The 20,791-nt window shown below is 38.7% G+C and overlaps 2 protein-coding genes across 2 annotated transcripts in view; both read left to right on the top strand.

Moving 5' to 3' along the window:
* Positions 1-1,815: 1,815 nt before the first annotated feature.
* On the top strand, positions 1,816-7,532 carry mdh1ab (malate dehydrogenase 1Ab, NAD (soluble)). The gene is made up of 9 exons (XM_062430343.1): positions 1,816-1,857; positions 2,400-2,498; positions 2,983-3,079; positions 5,019-5,194; positions 5,583-5,705; positions 5,853-6,029; positions 6,550-6,663; positions 7,123-7,212; positions 7,394-7,532. Exons 1-9 carry the CDS (start codon positions 1,855-1,857, stop codon positions 7,514-7,516), a joined length of 1,002 nt encoding a protein of 333 aa, XP_062286327.1. The 5' UTR covers positions 1,816-1,854; the 3' UTR covers positions 7,517-7,532.
* Positions 7,533-8,338: 806 nt separating this feature from the next.
* The window catches only part of ugp2b (UDP-glucose pyrophosphorylase 2b), a 41,026-nt gene continuing 28,573 nt past the window's right edge, over positions 8,339-20,791 (top strand). The window contains exons 1-3 of the mRNA XM_062430342.1: positions 8,339-10,145; positions 14,889-15,016; positions 17,188-17,295. Coding sequence (XP_062286326.1) covers positions 14,918-15,016; positions 17,188-17,295 — 207 coding nt within the window. The 5' untranslated portion in view covers positions 8,339-10,145; positions 14,889-14,917. The remainder of the gene's footprint in view (positions 10,146-14,888; positions 15,017-17,187; positions 17,296-20,791) is intronic.

Here is a 20,791-nt window from a genome sequence, read left to right as displayed (position 1 = left end):
TTTTTGTTCAAGTCATGTAATGAGCCTGTAATGAGCCCATGAAATTTTGATGGTCATGCTCACCTAACACTGGGCCTCAAGGGGTACTCTCAACCCACAACAAGATAGTAGAAAGAAACACTTTGCACCTCTGTCACTGAAAGACTAAAGATGAAGAGACCGCTTTAGTAAAAACACAAAATCTGGACATGCAAATAGATGTTGGGATGTATGCTGTGAATTAACTACATCACCAGATAAATTAAAAGATCAATTTAACATTAATGGAACAACGGACATAAAATACTGGAAGTCTTAGTTAGGGTAATATAAAATGCTTGAGGAGGCAGGGGCCTTAAAAATCACCTGCAACCCAAACCACATCCTTCACAAATAGTAAGACCTGATGCCTTTGGGCAGAAAGTACAGGTTACCAAATTATAAGTTGAACAGGTATAAATTCTCCTTAGTTTCACTATAAATCAAACTGCTAAACAGTTACAGATGAAGTGGGTGCAGGGGGTAGAACATTATAGGCATCTGTGTAGGACATATGTGCTATATCTTGTGTAGAGCATCCATACAATAGCCTAGTGTCAGGCATTTGTGCAATATCTTGTATTTTGTAGGGCAATTGTGCAGTATTTTTAGTGTGAGTGTGGGGGTGGGGGAGAAACATCATGGCTTTATGGGGAGGGATGTGCAACATCTCGGTGCAGTGCAGCTGTGCAATATCTTGGCATAAGGCATTGTTTGATATTCTTGGTGGATGTGATTCTGTGTATGATATTGCATGTTAACTGTAGTTTATGTGGTATATGTATACGGATGTATTGTGTGTATATAGAGAGGCTGTGTGCTGCTACACTCTATCAAATGCCCAAGACAAATATCTGCCATGGGAGACAATAAAGGCTAATCTAATCTACTCTAAACTTCATGATATTAGCCCTTATGACTCTTAAGACCCACTGTCTATTGGCTGATATAATAAAAAAAGATTTTATTTTTGACAGTCAGACACAGACATGTTCAAGCAGGAGTCATTAAACTAAAAGCAGGCATTTGTCTGCTAAACTTCAACAACCTCCACACAATCTAGCCTTCTAAATACTTTGCATTAGCTCACATACACAAACAGAGACAGTAGAGAGAAAAACTCAAGTCAGGTAATGTTAATGATGCGTTTACTTACCTTGATGATCTCAGTAAAGAGGGGATGCAGAAGTTTGCTGCCCTCTCTCTCTCTCTCTCTCTATCTATCTCTCTCTCTTTCAGGCTGCACAGCTTCACTTGGCTTTGTTTCCTAACTTAACACCATTGTTAACAAACCAAACTTGACACATGCTTTTCACTGTAACTATAGCACATTTAAACGCTTCAGGTAAACAACTCCGTGTAATAAAAACAACTTACATCACGCGTTTGGTCTCCTATTTGCCTCCCTAACTAGTGGCTAAGCTAAAGTAACTCCTATCGTTGCTAGGTGCTCTCGGCTGCCGCTGGTCGCTAAGCAACAGCAAGCGGCACTATGCTAACCTGCTAACGTTAGCTCATTTAGATAGCTTATATATCTCGCAACGTTAGAAGCCTGCGTATATCGCTTAGCTAACAGTAGTGTTACCGATAGCAATGTGTCATTATATACCATCTATATACTGTGCAAACTCGTTGAGACTACTTTACTTTTTTTTTGACAAGCGAGGACAGTTCACTATGGAAAAACTACAATTACCGTGATTCTCAACCTGCCGTATGACCGTTACAAGTGTCGTGATAAGCTGAAAGGGCTTAAATACGAGCGACCTCCGGTTTGAGCGAGAAGTGGGAGAGGAAGAGAAAGAAAGAGAGTAGTCCATACCTATCGGTGTCAACATGGTGAGTATATTTAGAAAATTATGAGTGATAAATGTGTTATTTATGATCTAAGTAATGTAAGTAAAATGAAGATTATCTGATAGTTTTATTTTACAAAGTTATGCAAAGTTCGCCTTTCTAATTCATTCATTCGATGAATTCATTTTAACGATGCTCGTAGGCTGTCTCGCGGTTTGATGAAACCAACCCCACAAGTTAATTTTATAAGGAAACTAAGTGACATACAATAACTTACTCTTAGCTTGCTTATTAGTTAAGTTAGTTTGATTTAATCCTGCTGAGTGAATGATAAAGATGGCGATGAATTTGATAACGTCAGTATGACCAGATTTTGTTACATAATAGTGAGTCCTGTTTTTGGAAGAGGAATTTGAGTCTATTTTTGAACTGACCCCTCTTTGCTGTAGTTAATCCTGTTGACAAGAATGGAAAACCAAGCATACGTGTTCTGGATAATTAAAGTCACTTTCCTAACCTGTCCTTGTAAAGTGAAATCAATGCTCATAGTAGTAACTTTTCATTTTAACCTTGTGTCTTTGCAGGCTGAGCCTATTAGAGTTCTGGTGACTGGCGCTGCTGGGCAGATTGCCTATTCCCTGTTGTTCAGCATTGCCAAGGGAGATGTCTTTGGCAAAGATCAGGTAAAGAAGGGCTTTGTATTGCTCGCGTAACACACTCAATACCTTCTCTCATTAGACAGTGTAAGGGCAGTGTCACAAGGCATTCATTGGATACTGACAGCCCCCAGAAAATAGCTGTGAGAATCACAAGTTTGCCAGGTCATGTCTGGGGGTGACACTGAACAGATGTTGTACCTGTGAGAATTGAGCAGATTGCAATTCTGCTTGTCCATGCGGCTCGAGACGAGCCAGGATGTCCTTGAAGTCAATAAAATGGATCCTGCGCCAAGAGTCTTAGGCCAACTGTAAAACCCACTTGATCCATTTGGCACACGCAGATGGCTTAGGCCTTCACTCTCTGTTCCAGGCAACTAAGTCCCCCACTGACCTGTCGTACTGCACGGCAATTATGATTTGTGTTAATTTAAATTCACTAGTTTTTGAGTCACATCCATCTCATAGCATTCATCCCACTGTCTACCTCCTTCCCTCCTCCCTCTGCCAGCCAATCATCCTGATCCTTTTGGACATTTCACCCATGCTGCCAGTCCTGGAAGGTGTTGTCATGGAGCTGCAAGACTGTGCCCTCCCACTTCTGAATGGTAACTATTTAGGGGTGGGGCAAAAAATGTACACAATAAAACTACAAGCTGTGATACTAAAATAAATTCATAATGTATTATAACAATGATTAGAAGAAATATTGCATAAATGCCTCCTGATATTTGATGATTAATATTGCTTCTTTAGGATTAAGTTTCCTGTTCATTACCACAAATATGAATGTACCGTAGTTGATTGTCTTGCTTTTAACATTGTCATTTTTGTGGATAGCATATCATGATAATTTAGCTGCTGCTAGCATTATTACTGCTAGTATTACTGCTAGTAATAACAATCCTAATTGTATTATAAGTGATCCTATAATTCCCATTCCCAGTAGCTCTCGTCTTCCAGTTCCGCAGCTCATTGTGTGGGCGGAAAAGAGGGCTTAAGCATGTCCCATCATCATGCCAGTATGTTTCTCATGGGCTGTTGCTGTCTGCATAGTTTTCTGCTTATTGGAGAATCCAAATTAGTAGTAATTACAAAGCGATATCAGGGTAAATATTTTTGGACAGTTTTATTTAAAGTGCCTTACATTTATGAATGCAAAGAATTCCTGCATGTTTGGTCACAAAGAGGAATCATTTTTAGTTTGAGTTTAATGCTCTGTTCAAGTACACACACTTTTAATGTGTGGGGGACCCACGGTCTGTATTTATTTAGCGTTTCAAAATCACTTTAATCAAGCCCACTGACACAAAGTACACTGTTTAGTCAATACACTTATTTATTTATGTATTTACAGAATAGAAAGTACTATAAAATGTATATTATCTTACATATGTAATCGTAGTTTCTACATCTTGAATAATAAATGTTGCAACTTCTCTCCTTGTTTTCAATTAAGTGTAAATTGTAAAACATTTTTTTGAAGGAGCAGTTACCCCAGACAAAATCGGCCACAAGACTTGAATCAGTCACACAAAATCATCACACCACCTGCTAAGAGCTTAGGCCTGCCATGCAAGCTTTCCTAAATCTCGGCTTTGGTATGAATTTCACTTTGTTTGAAAGTTTGATCAAATGCTTTTTCTCTGAGGACCAAACATGCATCATTGGAAGAGTTCTGGGACAGTTAAAAATAATTTCCTTCTCTGAGATAATGGAGAAATATGGGTCCTTATTTCTAAAAGGTTTTTAGGTCCCATCTCTGCAACTGCTGTCATGACATCAGTCGTGAGGCGCCATTATGTGCCATCTCCATTGTGACCTGGAATTTTTCTTTTGAAATGGTGTTGTTCTTTGCATTGTTAGAACAGGGCTGTGAGAGGCCCCTGTATTAACCAACTGTGCTGCAAAGACAACGTGTCATGCACTGAGATCTGCCCAGTATTACAGTACAATACTGGTCGCACATGTAGACATGCGCATTGCACTTCTCTCAAAACTGTCTGCATACATGGTTTCAAAACAATGAAAATATTTTCATGAAGTTGGGTTTCAAACAATGAAAAAAGGGAACTGTTACAGCGATGAATTGTGCGACGCACCACATGGATAGACCGGTCGAAAGAAGTGAATTTCTCGTACTTTGGTGCGAACAACTAACTTGAAACACGTGGGAAGTACGAGCGACTACGTGTTTAGCTTAGCTTTTATCAGGAATTCTAGCAGTGGAGACCTGCTAATATGAGTTCCCCAGTTACATATCATTAAGGAATTGTGCAAATTACTTTTATACATAGTAAATTAGTATATGTAGAATTTTATAATTGACAAATGAACACCTTGAAGAACAAAAAAATCATGCCAGTTAAGGGAAAAGTCATTAAAATACAGCAAAACTAAACTGCTGCAACAACACTGTTTATCTAACTACCAACCTACTTTTTTATGAATCTGTTGAGTGTTGTTTTAATGTAAAATGGAAGAACCATACAGTATGTCAACATATTCAATCAGAATGTATAATTCGTTCCCTTTCTCCTTTCACAGACATTATTCCCACCGACAAGGAGGAGGTGGGCTTCAAGGACCTGGATGCAGCCATCTTGGTGGGCTCCATGCCCAGGAAGGATGGCATGGAGAGGAAGGACCTGCTCAAAGCCAACGTGGCCATCTTTAAGAGCCAGGGAGCTGCCCTGGAGAAGTATGCCAAGAAGACCGTCAAGGTAATGACACAGAAGTTTAGCTTATAAACATGCATTAATATTCTCATTTTCTCATCCGACCCCTGCTCTCCTTTTCTCTTGTGTTGAAGGATCTGGAGCAAAACTGTTCAAAGTTTCTTATGTTTACAAATGTTCCACATACTTTTTGTTGCTAGTGTGTTTATACTAAAATTATTACCATTCATTATAGTAGTATAGAGTATATCTGCATACATAGTAACATAGTAAACAAAGTCCAAGTTTATTTTCTAATGCTTAACCATCAGTTTTTGTCCCTTTTGTGAATAAAGCAAAACACAAGTTCATTTTTAACAACATTCATCTTTGAGTTCAATCACATGTATCTTCCAGGTCTTTTTTTATTTTTAAAATGTTCGTGTCTTTTCAGGTTCTGGTTGTGGGAAACCCTGCCAACACCAACTGTCTGATTGCGGCCAAGTCCGCTCCCTCCATTCCCAAGGAGAACTTCTCCTGCCTCACCCGTCTGGACCACAACAGGGCTCGCTCTCAGGTTTGTTTGTGTTTCTTGGGAACACTTCTGTACATTTTAAAAACTACACTCACAGACTTTTAGCTGCCATATTGTCTGCCTTCCAGTTCTCTGTCTGAGATGATTATATAACCGTCTTTCTGTCCTTTTTTTACGGCGGTCCTGTAGGTGGCGATGCGCTGTGGCGTTCCTGCCACCCAAGTGAAGAACGTGATCATCTGGGGCAATCACTCATCCACCCAGTACCCAGATGTGCACCACTGCATGGTCAACATGTCTGGCAGCGAGCAGGCCTGCTTTGAAGCAGTGAAGGATGATGCCTGGCTCAAAGGAGAGTTCATCGCTGTGAGTTAAAGATTTACTGTTTTCTATTGGTAGAGATACATTTTGCATTTTACATTGTTCCTGTGTCAGCCACTCAAAAAGCCATAATACATGAACCTGCACATAATACAAAAAAAATAATCATTTAATTGAAATTTCTTCAGACATTTTTTTAAATCATAGTTGACAGGAGTAGTAATTGAAATGAAGTCCCCTAATCAGATAAGACCTAAGCTGTTTAGAAACTGCACACTGACTCAAACACTGATTACACAAAGTCATGATAAACTGAAGAATTATACAAAACCAAAAAAGGTCAAATATTTTTTATTCTTTGACAATCACAATCCCACATAGGGTAACTGACCCTTTTAATCTAAATGCTCAGTGCCTCTGCTCAGTAAAAGCGTTTTGAGTGGTCAAAAGACTAGAAAAGCACTATATAAGTACAGTCCATTTACTATTCACCATTTACATTTACATTCACTTCTAGTCTTGTGCTCTGACATCATTTTAAATAATCCATGTTGTTGTATTACAGACAGTGCAGCAGAGAGGCGCAGCAGTCATTAAGGCCAGGAAGCTGTCCAGCGCCATGTCTGCAGCCAAGGCCATCTGTGACCACATGAGAGACATCTGGACCGGCACCCCTGATGTAAACACTGTATTTATTTATACTGCGGTTATGATCTGGGAATGTCTGCCTGTTGCATCAGGGAATTAAGTGGCTATTACTTTGTCCACACACCTAATGATTATTATTTGCTGTCCATTGAGAGACTGCTGGAGCAGACAGGTATTCCAATAGAAAAAGTTAAAGGGTTTGTGATAATAAAGATTTATAAAACAGAAACATGCATATGCACAGCTTCATGCATATAAACCTGACAAAAACAGTATGTATGCATATGTCTGTATCTGTGAGTTTTTCATGTTTTTCAGACTTTTATGTATCTGACACCAGTAGAGGTTGCACATGTGAATTTTAGTGTTGAAGTTTAATGTTCTCTTAAATAATAACCATTTTAACATAAGTGATGATCAGATACTCCATCTGGTGTGAGCAACATTGTATTTCGAATTTCATTTTAACCAGTTTCTCCTCTTTGTTTAGGGTGAATTTACCTCCATGGGTGTTTACTCCTCTGGCAACTCCTATGGAGTCCCAGAAGACCTCATCTACTCATTCCCTGTCCAGATCAAGGTGAGACTGATCTAACCTTGTGTTCCCTTCTTTAGCAGCCTACTGTGTTTTTAATTTATCAGGTACACAGTAAACAATAGTGGTTTCAGAAAAGACACAATGTTATCAGTTGATATTTGTGAATTAGTGTTTGCACACATATGCCCCAAAATACGAAACTTATCGTTTCCTCTTTCATCAGAACAAGAGCTGGAAGATTGTTGATGGCCTGGCCATCAATGACTTTTCCAGATCCAAGATGGATGCGACAGCCACAGAGCTGATAGAGGAGAGAGACACAGCTGTGACTTTCCTGGGAGTATGACTAAACCATGCAGGACCACCCGACCAGCATTTAGGCAACCCCAAAACTCCAGACGCACGCCTGTGATAAAGCACTCCACAAACCCTCTGCATTACTGTGTGTATGTGTATGTGTGTGTGTGGGTATGTGTGACAGAGAGGAAGTGAGTTTGTGTTTATGAGTGTGAAGTTGGATTTATACTTGCGCGTATATACATATAGCCAACGTAGCTTTAGTTACGCTAATGTGCACCTTTTCAAAAATGTAATAGACAGCAGGAATGATGATTTGCTAGTTTGGGCTGCTTGTGTTTTTCACACACAAGTGTCCGATGCCAGTAGAGGTCGTTGCTTAGTGAAGACAACATTAAGCAAGTTGAAGAAAGTATCAGTAATCCTCTCCTTTTCAGTAACACCAGACATAATCTGTGATCTAGCAAAACCATTTCTATTGCACACCTTCTGCTTGCTCTGATCACCACTGTCTATCATACATTAAGAAATAAGAAGGAAACCAGGTTGACTTTGGCTATAAATGATGGCACAGCATTAGTCTGCATTATGTTGTACACCATGACGCACAGGTATAACTCCACTTTAAGTCCATTAAATTTGTTACCAGGTATTTTCTGACCATTTTTCTCTGGGGATAAGTGAATGGATGGATGTTACATATAGTCAGTGATGCACTAAGTTCTCAAACACTGGAATCAATAACTATCGAAGCTGAAACAATAAAAAGATTGACCAATGTACATGTTTGGGTTTTTATTTTTTCATGAGTTTGAGTTTGCTTTGTGTTTTAAAGTGGAAAAGCAATGTAGGCTTTCAAACTGCTTGTGAGGTCAAATACTTTTAAACTGAGGACAAAAGACTTTGAAGACAGCATTCCAGTATCAAAAGGTGCCAAATGTCATGGGCAGAACACATTTTTTTTTAGTGTAGGGGGGCTTGAAACAAACCTATGATTTGTTAAATAGAATAATACCTCATAAAATGATTGATATATCTCTGTTTTGCCCAGCCCCAGTGATGTATTTGCAGACAATTAAAGGACAGGTTCACTAGATAAGATAAGAAGTATTTTATTAATCCCTTAAATGGGAAATTGAATGTCACCTCACAAAAACAGCCAACATACAGCAAGGAAACATACAGACTCACGCAGTACAAATAAGTGCAAAGCACCACATCAACATCAATCAAACAATCCACAACACTCAGCAGTCAACAACAATGTTCATTAAAAAAAACTCACTGCACCAGGTATAAAGGAGCTTCTAAATCTTTCTGAAGAGCACCTTGGCATCACCAGTCTGGCATTAAAGAAGCTCTTCAGTTTACTATGTGGTTTTCCTTGCTGTAACCATTCATCCTGTTCATACTGGCTATTAAATGACCCCCTTCAAATGCGCTCTCAATGTGAGTGATAGGGACCAAAATCCACAGTATGTCCAGTCATTTTGTACAAAAATACATATATATATTATCTGTGGCTTCAGCAGTCTGAGTTAGTCTTATCAAGTGGATATCTGCCACATTTACAGTCTTCTTAGCAATTCCCTCTTTGTGTTTCCCTGTTGGGCTAGGGTGGAAGTATAGTAACAAAAAGAGGCACTAAAAGGGCTATAATGTTGAAAGATATCTACTTGATTTGACTCATTTGGAATCCTTATATGAAATTCAAAATAAACTTAAATACATTTTTGCACATAAAGAGATCACTTGGCCCCATTACTTACATTGTATGCACATCTTTTAATTTCTGGCATGAACAGCAAGGATTTTTTACAGCAAGAAATCAATATTTCAATGTTATTTTGGGGGGCCCTAAGATTTGTTTTAAGACATACTTTAGAAATAATGAACCTGTCCTGTAATTTGAGTAAAACACATCACACAAGTACAAGCGCAATGTCACATTTCCACCAGGTAGGGGCAGTATGTCCTAATTCTTCTGTTGTACACCTGAGGCAAAATTAAAGTCAGATTATGTAATATCTGTGATCGTTAAAATTCACGACGTGCAATTGTTGGTCGAACAATCAGTCATTAATAGGGACAGATCTACTAAAACTAGTCAAACATTAATGGGGTAAATCTGGTGTATTTATGGGAGTGCTGAATGCTGCTCAGCCTGTTTAATACCACTCATTATAATGTAAAGGTGTACCTCAAAAGACTAGTATTATACTATTACAAACGGTAGTAGAAAGAGTATGGATCTTTTTTAAACATGGTGTTATGTAGAAATCTGTTCCCCCCTCGAATAATGTTCCCCTCCCACGTAGCAGAATCCTATTGGCCCTTCACGTCACAAGTCACGGCTAACTCGGCTTCTCATTGGCTGTAACCCTCCTGCAACATTCCAACTCAGAATGGCACTGAATTGTAAAACTAATCACCTTTTTCACCTAACTTCTTTAATGTGTTTTTAAAAAAGCCATTTCTTTTTTAAATTTTTTTATTCAGTGATGTCGAAGGAAAACAGAAGCTCGCTGTGTTTGAGGTAAAAGCCCGTTTAAAAAAAAAAAAAAGACCAACCTAATTACATTACTTGTGTCTCCTCTGCGGTGTGGTCCTTTTTTTAGAGCAGCTGGACCAAGGCCGACCCATCGACTTTCCTTCAACCAGCATCCTGCAGCCACACAGTAAGAAAAATGAAATATGTGTGCATTTTGCCTCTTGATATAATCCAGTAGAGTGGTGTCGATGTTACATACACAGTGCCTCAGGTTAGCCATTAGCCCAATTTTGTTTTTGGTTTGTTTAAGTGTATAAATGATCCCTTTTTTGTCCGTGTGGCGTTCACGGTTACCGTTGCATCACGTTACCCTGATGCATTTATGTGTCTTCATGTTTGTACGCTGTTTCTTGAGTACACGCTGTCCTTTTCGTACCCATTCATCATGCATTCATTTCCGCAGCCTGTATCCTGGGTGAAGTCCTCCAGTCAGACAGGATAGAGTCAATGCAAGTGTGCATCATCTCTCATCTCCCCCCTGTTAATAATTCATAGGAGCTTTATTGGTCGGTATAGTGTGAGTGGACTCTGATGTAGAAGAAGGCTAAAACAACAACTCAGTGGTAATTATGTCATAACATTAATCCAAGGGGGGCGAGGCAAAAAGAGAGAGAGAGAGAAAGAGCGAGAGAGAGAGAGAGTGAAAAAAACTGAGCAGAGGTTGGGAGTCACAGCCAGGAGTTGTGACGTGGATTACAGTACAGGGGCTGGAAAAATGAGAGGCAGACCCTTCAAGCAATAAAAGATCCTGCTATAACCGAGCCAGCTTCATGTTCAGGGTCATTTGGCTTCTGTCCAGAGAGATATGTGTGATTGGATGAATGTGTCCTTGTTTTGATCTTTTTTTTTTTATGAGTGCATGAGGTAAAGACAGGATGTCTTATCCTCTAAAGCTCCAGTAGTGAATGGACTTGAAGGGTTGTACACCTCTTGAATGAAGGACCAGCTGGCTCTGAGGATACCTTAAGGAAACTTTTTATTTTTAAATTTTTTGTATTAAGTTACGGGATGTTTGGTCAATGACACTTTTTTAATGGTGAATTTTCCCTGGAATATTTAACTTAACGTTTCCTTTTACTGTGTTTGGGATTTATCTCGTTTATTTAACCGTATATGCTGAACTAGTTTCTTGTTGGCAGCTGAAACATGGCACTTTATGTAGAAGGTGAGTAATGTGTGTGTGTGTGTGTGTGTGTGTGTGTGTGTGTGTGTGTGTGTGTGTGTGTGTGTGTGTGTGTGTGTGTGTGTGTGTGTGTGTGTGTGTGTGTGTGAAGGGTAATTAATGAACTACAGTTACGACTCCAGGTGGATTGAAGAGTCACATCTGTGTTTTCTGTGCTGTATGTTTTCTAATTTAAAAGTCACTTTCCAAACCAAACCACATTGCTTAATTAGTTTTTTCTTTACCTTCAGGGCATTTAAAAATGTGTTTTTCTACCACCTTTTTAACAAAACACTGGCTGTCAGTCAACTAGCAGGGATTTAAGACCCTGAATTATTCACCACATGTTGTTTTATTTCTGTCAGTTTGAAGCAGTGATTGATGCTTTCACGTAAAGGATGGACGCTCTGATATCTGAGACTTGAGAGCACACATTATAGTTTTCTTACATTATCCTACATAACACCACATGACCATTCTTCTATGCCAACCACGTACTGTGTCTCTTGTAGGGCTGCGACTAACGATTATTTTCATCATTAATTCATCTGTTGAGTATTTTCTCAATTAAGCAATTAGTTGATTGGCACATAAAATGTCAGAAAACAGTGAAAAATGCTGATTCCTGTTTCCCCAAACCTCAAGGTGACGTCCTCTAATGTTTTATTATCCTAAAGATATTTAGTCTACTATCACAGACCAACTAAACCAGAAAAGAATCCCTGTAGATAAGCTGAATTTGGAGAATGTAGGAATTTTATTCTCTAAAGATGATTCAATGATTAAATGGTTATCAAAGCAAGTAATCGATTGATCGCATCATTGCTGCTCTAGTCTCTTGAATGCTTTGGAGATGGGTAGTAAATTAAAAAACTCTGTACATGGACACACCAAACTCCACTTCTCACAGTCAGTTTAAAAATGTGCGATTAACTCAATGATAACTGATGGGCAGTCAGGTGGCTTCTAAGTGGAGTTTGTGGTTTGATAATCTAAAACATCCAGTCTGCCAGTAGTTCACATGTGACTGCTATCAACACGGCACAGCGCACCACACCGTATAATGTGCCAATAACAGCTGTCTCATGTTTTTTTGGAAACGGCTGCTGATCATTAACAAATTTTCCACACCCTTTTTCTATTGCTTTAAGATCTTTTGAAGAGAAGAGGACTTCCAGATGATGGTTGGTTAAAGCTCAAAGTGACAGATTTTAAACCTCACACAAAGAAACCCCTCCTTGATTTGCTCCAACAATCAACTGCTGACTGATTATTAGTGAGGTGAAAGTTGCAACCTCGATGGTTAAAGCTTCAGATCATTCGCTTGCTCTTTTATAGGATCACTAAATGAACTGTGTGAATTCACATTTTACACAGTTCATTTCAACAATCATTTGATTAACTGAAGTAGGTTATCTTTTGAAAGTGTTAACCATTAATCATATTGGAAAAAGGCTACTTTTTATCCCCTTCAGACTAAACGCAGTAACAGCAGTTAGTCGGTACGTGGGATCTTATCTTTCTTTTATGCCAAAAAAAGTAAAATATAACCTCAACAACAAAAGAAAGCCTAATCGGGATGGAGAAATCTTTGAAACGCTGGTGTACGGTAAAAATCCTCTCATATCCTTGTACTGCCTTTGGCAATCGTTGGTGTCGTGGGATCTGTCTCATCTCATTTTTTAAGGTTTGTTTCCTCTTGTAGTCTTTTTTGACTTGGTGCCAGAAACAATGAATTATTCTGTCTTGAGGTTACTCGAGGTTGCTTTCTGTGCTACTCTGCCTCAGCAGAAGAATGCTGAAAGACAGACTGGCAGGAATTTTTAACAACTCAAATACACAGAAAGAAAGAAAGAAAGAAAGAAAGAGACAGAGAGAGAGAGATGTGGTGATTTATAAGGTCTTTCGCTCCCTCCTCCTTCATGTGGTGATTTTCAAGGTCTTTCCCTCCCTCCTCCTTGGTGTTCACTTTCTCCCAAAAATACTTTCTCCTCTTAAAATTCTTGCCAATAAATGGTCCTTATTAACCTTCTTGGTCATAAGCAGTCTGATAGATGCTTTGATTTATATCATTCAGTCTTGTTATGTTTTTAATTGAATTATATTATAATTATATTTTCATACCATGAGCTTGAACATTTGACTCATTACTCTACAAGATCAGAAGCACGTACAACTCTTGGCAAATTTGTTTAAGCTACGTCATCATTTAGCTTCTTTTTTTTTTCTATTTTTAATTTCCTGCCACTGTTTGGTATCAGCAAAATGCTTAACTCACACAGCACAAAAAACCCAAACTGGCTCAACAGGTCACATGCTGATCAGGACTATCTCAATGTGTCACATTTTACTTTGTAAGCAGTGAAAGTTTTTTCCCAAACTACTCACGCTGCAGTATCTGACAATGAAAAGCTGTTTAATTGGCCAGTTTGCCGGTCATGTTGACACAGCTGTACTGTTGTAGCTAATGAAGTTTGCTTACCTGCTTTAATTTTTACCAGAGGCTGACCAATCAAAGAGTTTTGAGGCTGATATTGATACAGATATTTGAGATTTATACACATTACTGACATAAACACCAACGCAAACAATCATTTTGCTAAGAAGGACTATGTGAGTTAAGTTATTAAAGAATTGAACCCAAGATATGTTGAATGGGACATTTTACAGTTGAAAAATGAACTTGTGGACACACTACATAATGGCGACACTCATTAATGACTTCTGATTTATCTTTCCCATTTCTGTTCTGCGGTGATTGACCCAGTATATCATGATGATCACTTTTACATATGTAAGCTATCCTAATTCGCCTCTCAAAGAAACTCATATGTGCTTCTTAACAATCAATAATCAATGTCACAATCCACTGTTTTGACTTTACTATCATGTTTTCTCCAGATTTGTACTCTTGAAACATTGAACCAAGTGTTACACAAAAGCCATAATTTATAATATGCATTGATTATTCAGGAAAAATTGACTGAGCATTAAGCTTTTTTACAGTAATGCTCTGAGTTCATGTTCATACGGGCTAGAAGGAAATATAATAAATGACAACAATCACTGTAATATATCGTGACGGCCTTGTTACGTGTGATAAGAGGTCCTAAAGTAATGCCACAGCTCAGCTCTATGACATCACCTTTTTGATAATAGGAAACCAACCCTTTCATCATATCATTGCTTTATTCCCAACAATATAGTAATTTGCATTCCGACACAAATACTAAAGCATATGTATAATATGTGATGCAATAATATCTACACTATGGTTGGGTTATTGATCAGGTAGTTTTCAAATGATTAAAGGTAGTAATGATTCAGTTATTCTGATACGTTGTTGTTAGGGGATCCTGCTTTAAAGATCTTGTTACTTAAATGACTTAATATGTGTTTCAGTCGAGAGTTTTTTTGTTCAACAATGATGATGATAATGTTGCTTCATAAAATAACAGTATCAAGGATTATTTATTTCTAGTTTAAAGCACTAAGAAATATTATTAGACCTTCAGTAACTATAATATTTTATGTGTATTTTAGTTCAGCGGTAGACCAGACTAACACTAAAAGGTTGAGTTAATAAAATGAGTAAATGTTGAGGTAAGAGATGCCTTGGAATAACCTCTGTGTTAGAAGACTAGTTGTGTTTCAGTGTAAAACTTTGTCTCATCCCTTTTTCTTTTGTCCCCAATGTTGTCCTTCCAGGTCTGAGTAAAGGAGTAGCCAACGGAGTGATGGCTCAGTTCCAGGAAATGATGCGGCAGCAGCTGGAGAGCTCCATGCACGATGAGCTGGAGAAACTGCTGGACACTGTCACAGGGGCAGAGAAAGAGGTACTCTTACTCTTTCTATCTCTCTATCCTCTCCTCTCCCTCCCTCTTTCCCTCTCAGACCATCTGGTTGTGATTTAGAGGGTGGTGGGGTCGCAGACTAACACTGGGAAAACACAAAAGTGACACATACTGTGCCACGGTGCCAATGAGGGTTCCACCTTCAATGCTACCAGACACACACACTCATAGGGAATACGTAATAAAATTGCAGTAGGCGAGGTCTTTATGCAAACATTCGCTCATTTAATCAGCCTACATCATAATATAATGCGTCATAAGAGATTCCCAGCCCAAATGAGACTCTGTAAAAGTATTCTGTCCGCCCCATTGTGAGTTCTGGTGTTGGGAGTGGACTTCTTTTTTTTTTTAAAGCCACAGCAGCGGATGAATCCAAATCCTAAGATTGAAATGAACCCTCGTCCAAAACAGCCGAAACAAAAGCTGCTATTACATCTGTTGCCTTTTTTATTTTCTTTCAGTGTAAAACAATCACAGACTTTGAGACAAAGCTGTCACTAAATACGGCTTTACTGAACACACACACACACACACACACACACACACCAACACACCAACACACAGACAGAGCGTTTGGCAGTTGCCTCTTAGACATTACCCAGGCATGTTTAAACTGCCAGCAATCACAGGAGATGGAGCGATACACACACACACACACACACACACACACACAAAACAGTCAGAAGGGACAGTCGGTCACACACAGGCGAGGTCCAACACTACTCTTTATACATGGTTTTTTATACACAGCTTTTATATTCACAGTAAGCAATAAGCACTAAGTCATGCAAGCAAAATGTATACAAGCCTTATGTACATATGCAGTTATAGAGAACACTTTCATGGATACACGCAGGCAGAACTGGGCAGCGCTCCAGTGCAAACAGATACAAATGCTAATATAAAGCAGACCGGTGACAGCCCGTTTACGTGGTGATTTATTTGGCTTACCTTCCAGGAATAGATTGCTACTAACACAGTTGAAATTGAACAAAGTTGAACAAAAGGTACTTATATAATGACAAGTGGCATCCTTACTATCACTGGCTGCAGCAGCAAACCGGTTATACGTCACATGTCACTGTGTAATTTCAGTATAAAGAGATGCAAATGTAAAGCAGACCAGTGACAGGATGTTTACATGGTGATTTATTCGGCTTACCATCCAGGAACAGATTGTTCTCTTTACTAACACGGTTGATATGAAAGTGTTTGTCCTCTTTTTTTTTTACCTAAGTATGTTAAAAGCTTATAACACCTAGTAAATATAACCCAGAATAAAGAATTGCAAATCACTCATTTATGGAGGCAATCATCTCATCTCAAGGCTAACAATAGAAAGAAAGACAGAATATCTTATTTAAAATATCTAAATCTTTATCAGTAAAAACATTCACAAGGTCTTACATTACATCATGCATTGCTATCACATTTAGAAGGAAGTCAGAGGCATATACATAAAGTGAATGAGTAACAATGTCTTCACCCTAAGCAGATTTTCTCTCTGTGCTATAAGTGCCAAGATTTTATTGCATGGTGACCTGATAAGTACAGTGTGTGTTGTGCCAACGTCAAACGCACATGATATCACTACCTAAGAATCATAATTGTCTCATGTGAACAAAGGTACTTTTATAATTACCAATGGTATCCTTATAATAAGTAGCTGCCACAGCAAACAGTAATTAAACCTCAATGGTCACTGTGTAATTCCAGATGATCAGACCCACTTTTTAGATTTGAGCCTATCAGCTGACGGTGCAACAACAGAGAAAGTTACAGTTTCTAGAGCATTTTAATGTCATTAAAAGCAACTAAAGTTGAGTAATAAAGTGCAGTGGACGGAATGAGAAGGAAGTGCCAAGAAGGAAAAGTCAGATTTTTCACCTTTTTTGTGGTTGAGAACCATAGCGTGAATCATTCCCTTAATTTATCCTTTTTTTCCAAAAGTCAGGTGTTCACTCTATCAGCAGTGTGGCTTTTCTGGCTGTTTGTTCAACTGCCCTCAATTAGAGAAAATGGATGATTTTGCACACTGAGAAGCAATTATTACAATTTTCATCTTTCTGGACCAGTGAATTAGGATTGTGGTTGTGGAAATTTCAGTCTACCTTTTCTGTGTGTAAATTCAATCTTTGTGTGTTTTTTTTCAGGCGTCCAGGAAAGACTTTGAGGGCTTCAAGAACCTTTTCCACAGATTTCTGCAGGTGAAAGGGCCATCAGTAGAATGGATCAAGATACAAAGACCTCCAGAAGAATCGGTAAGTGTAGTTTAATATGTGTCTGAGTGTGTGTGTGTGCTTGTATCTAAGTATAAAAGAGAAGTTTTGCAATGAGTAAGAAAACGTTCATCCATACTTTGTCCATACCCTTCACGATTCTGTATCTTTGGATTAGGATTTGGCCAGAAAGACAATTATGAATACACCAAGAAGTCATTAATATCCATTGTGAAACAGAAATTACTTCAAACCAACGAGCTGCATTGGTAGATGCTTGTTGCCACACGTACAGGCATGATGATGAAATACGATCCAGGAAGCCCAATTTGAGTAACACAACAATGAGTCTGAAGGCTTATCGTATGCAATGCACAGTAATACTATGAGGCAGGGCTTTCACAACTGTGTAGAGTTATCACAACCCCAATCATTTTACCCTTAGTGTCATCAATTGTGAGACTAACGGTAGATTGATGCAGTTCACTTTCGAGGCTGCAATGTGTGCTTGCATGTATTTGATTGGTTGGAAAAAGCTGAAAGTGAAAAGAAAAAGTGCAGTGCAGATTTTGGTTTGAACACGACCAATCTCAGGTAGTTACAACCTTAGCTACAGAGGATCACAGTCAGACTTAAACATTGCTCAATAACTGTACACGTTATATAAGAAAGTTGACCTTTGAATTCCTTTTTATTGAAAATATTCACCATCATAGCACTTATAAACCCTTTCCACTGAAGACATTTTCACTTGTCAGAACAGGAAAAGATACATTTCATTTAGGTGAGCCAGTACCAGGCCTCTATTACTGTGAAAACTTACTGGGACACCTAATGGAAGAGAGCAATCATAAATGTTATTATTAACCGCTGTGTTTTTCCTGCTGTGACACGTCATCGTGTGAGCCATAAAAAGGGTCTGTTGTCTTTTTGTGACTAGGTGTGTAGCCAAGCGGGTTAAAATTCAAATTGAAAGCCATCATATGTAGTTTTTCAGTCAGTAAAAGACAGAAGTGCATTCTTAGTCCCAGCCTGAGATCATTAAACTCTTATATCAACACCTGACAGTCATCATGGCGTCTATCATGAAACAGTATCCAGAGGCATAAAAACTTTGAACTTTTTTTTGAACTTTTTTCTGTCACACTTTTTATTGTAATGTTCATTTTTCCCCCACTTGTCTTTACATTTTCTTTTTCACACTTAAAATAAAATACAAAAATATCCTCAACACAACTGATTACGGGTAAACGCTGGATTTGAACACGCACAATAAATAAAGTCCTATCTATTTAATGGTTTTAATGCTACCGTCAGAAAGCAATGCATGTAATAGATTACACATTGCCCAAACAGGAAATACAACTTAAAACCGGACTGGCTTCAACAAAAGGAAGTATGTGCCAGTAATAGTGCGAATGGAAAATGTTACTCCCTTGATGACCTCTTTTGATGAGCTTACGAGGAGTTTCACAGTATCATCTGACATCTAGGTCAACAGTGTGATAGTTTGCTGTAATTTATATCTGCTCTTCCTTTTTAACACTCTCAATTCTTCATGTCCCCAGAGTTAGTATAGTAACTCTAGTTGTGGTTTAGTAGAATCCCAGAAATGAAGTAATTACTTTCCTTCTGGGTTGAACTTGGCTCAGATAAAACCGTGAATCATTCATCTGTTTTACGACGCAATATGAGTCATTCCTTTGGGTTAATGGGACATTGTTTCATTCCGCTAACACACGGCTCATTTACAGAGTGTAAAAGTGTTTTGGGGACATTGTTAACCGGAAAACTCCAAGAACAATAACACAAGAGTTAGAAGCCCTTATCGCTTTTATTGGTTACGGTGCGACAGGTTCTATTTAAATGTAGTAAAGGTAACAGATAAGATGATAACCAGGTAGTATCTGTGTTCTTGTCATTTTTTCCAAACTCCTGGCAAACTGAAACCAAGTCATGTGTTGCACAACAAAACATAAAGCAACAGCTGTGGAATTTGGGTTATTTTGGGACGCTGATGTACTTAAAAGATGAAGTTCTTTCATGTTGTAACAGTTACGGGCGTTTGTGCATTTGGGTGACTGTGACTACTTTTCTCTAATTAACACTTATTGATTAAATTAAGAAACATGATTTAGGATACTGGCTGCTGTTGGTTAAGATTTTCCTCTTTTTTCTTTAAAAATAAGCACCTCTGTTCCCAGTTCTTCTTTGGTTTTGTCTGTTGAATCACACACCTCAGCTGTTACAGCACTTTCTTGAGAGGGGGTTAATGCGGGTCAGACGCATGATGGATGGAACAACGTGTTCATTGTCCCTTGTGTCCTATTTCTTCCATCTCAGTGCCATGTCGGACATTGCTGTGGCAAAGTATTAGCGAGCCATAAACAGCGCTGTCAAGAGAAGAGGTTTGATTCCCATCCGAGACACCGGCGGTGAAATTGAATGCTTTGTGCTGTTTTCAGAGATTAGCTGACGTTGTTATCCAGAGCATCTTCCAGAGCGTAGTTGCAGTTCCAAGATCAACAACATTTCAAGCAATGAGATGCCAGGAGTGAAACATTTAGGGCCACAGAAAGACATTTGACAGGACAGTTCAATAAATTCAGGCTAAAAGTAGATTATAAAGGCATGAAACATTTGGGACATGAATTCTGGAGCCTTGACTGTAACTTGGTGGTAAATGATACAAAACATTAAGTTGTGTAGAACAGTATTAGTACAGTCCATTTACAAAAGCGATATCATGCACATTTTCAGGTCTATATTTATATTCTGGGGCTTTAGTGGAATATCTTTATCCTTATCATTACAGTTTATCTTTTACTGGCCATTAATGCTGCCCCTCAGTTCAGCCTCTGTCTGAAACGGGCCGTTTTAGCTCCTGTCTCTTTAAGGCTCTCATAGTAGTCGGATTTTGGCTTCTTTTTCCCGTTCTTTACAAGCAGGAATCAGATTTGAAACCTATGCGAGTTGACAACGCCAACAGCCCATGGTACAAACTTAGCAACAAAGGCTTGGGAATGGATGGCTGTTTGTGGGCATGTGCGAACAATCTGACATCAGTTCGAGGTAACATTGCAAACGGAGCATTCAGAGCAGATGGAAGCTCTGATTTTTCCATATGTTCGCCTCAAATTTGTTTAACATAGACATCCTTCATCCTCCATCATTATAACAGTATATAAATGACAGAAAATCACATAAAGCACAACACGTTTGTTCACTTTAAGACATTTGTTGCAGTGAGTTTCAGGCAGACAGACTCATTTCACAAGAAGTTTGCCAAACGTCTCCTCGGTTTCCAAGAATCGACATAATAAGCCATAAGTTGACTAATGGTGGGGATCAGGCTACATGATGTCAGTCTGATAATTGCCTGTTGTATCCTGGCAGAGGTGGAGCATCAGGAATGTAAACGGATAAACATCTGGATAGCAAAGGGAGTAGTGTACCAGTTTTGTTTGCCTGGTTTAAAAAGCATTATGACACATTGTGTTTTATGTGCCAACAAGAGCACAGAGCCCCTTTATAATGT

The sequence above is a fragment of the Scomber scombrus genome, chromosome 12 (assembly GCF_963691925.1).
Source record: "Scomber scombrus chromosome 12, fScoSco1.1, whole genome shotgun sequence".
NCBI classification, from domain to species: domain Eukaryota; kingdom Metazoa; phylum Chordata; class Actinopteri; order Scombriformes; family Scombridae; genus Scomber; species Scomber scombrus.
The sequence above is the reverse complement of the archived record's forward strand: the minus strand, read 5'-3'. Positions and strand labels throughout refer to the sequence as shown.

What these genes read in the sequence shown, in the direction of transcription:
- mdh1ab (XM_062430343.1), top strand. An exon ending in ATGTCTTTGGCAAAGATCAG is followed by an intron (nt 2,499 to 2,982) that starts GTAAAGAAGGGC and finishes TCCCTCTGCCAG; the next exon opens with CCAATCATCCTGATCCTTTT. An exon ending in CATTCCCTGTCCAGATCAAG is followed by an intron (nt 7,213 to 7,393) that starts GTGAGACTGATC and finishes CTCTTTCATCAG; the next exon opens with AACAAGAGCTGGAAGATTGT.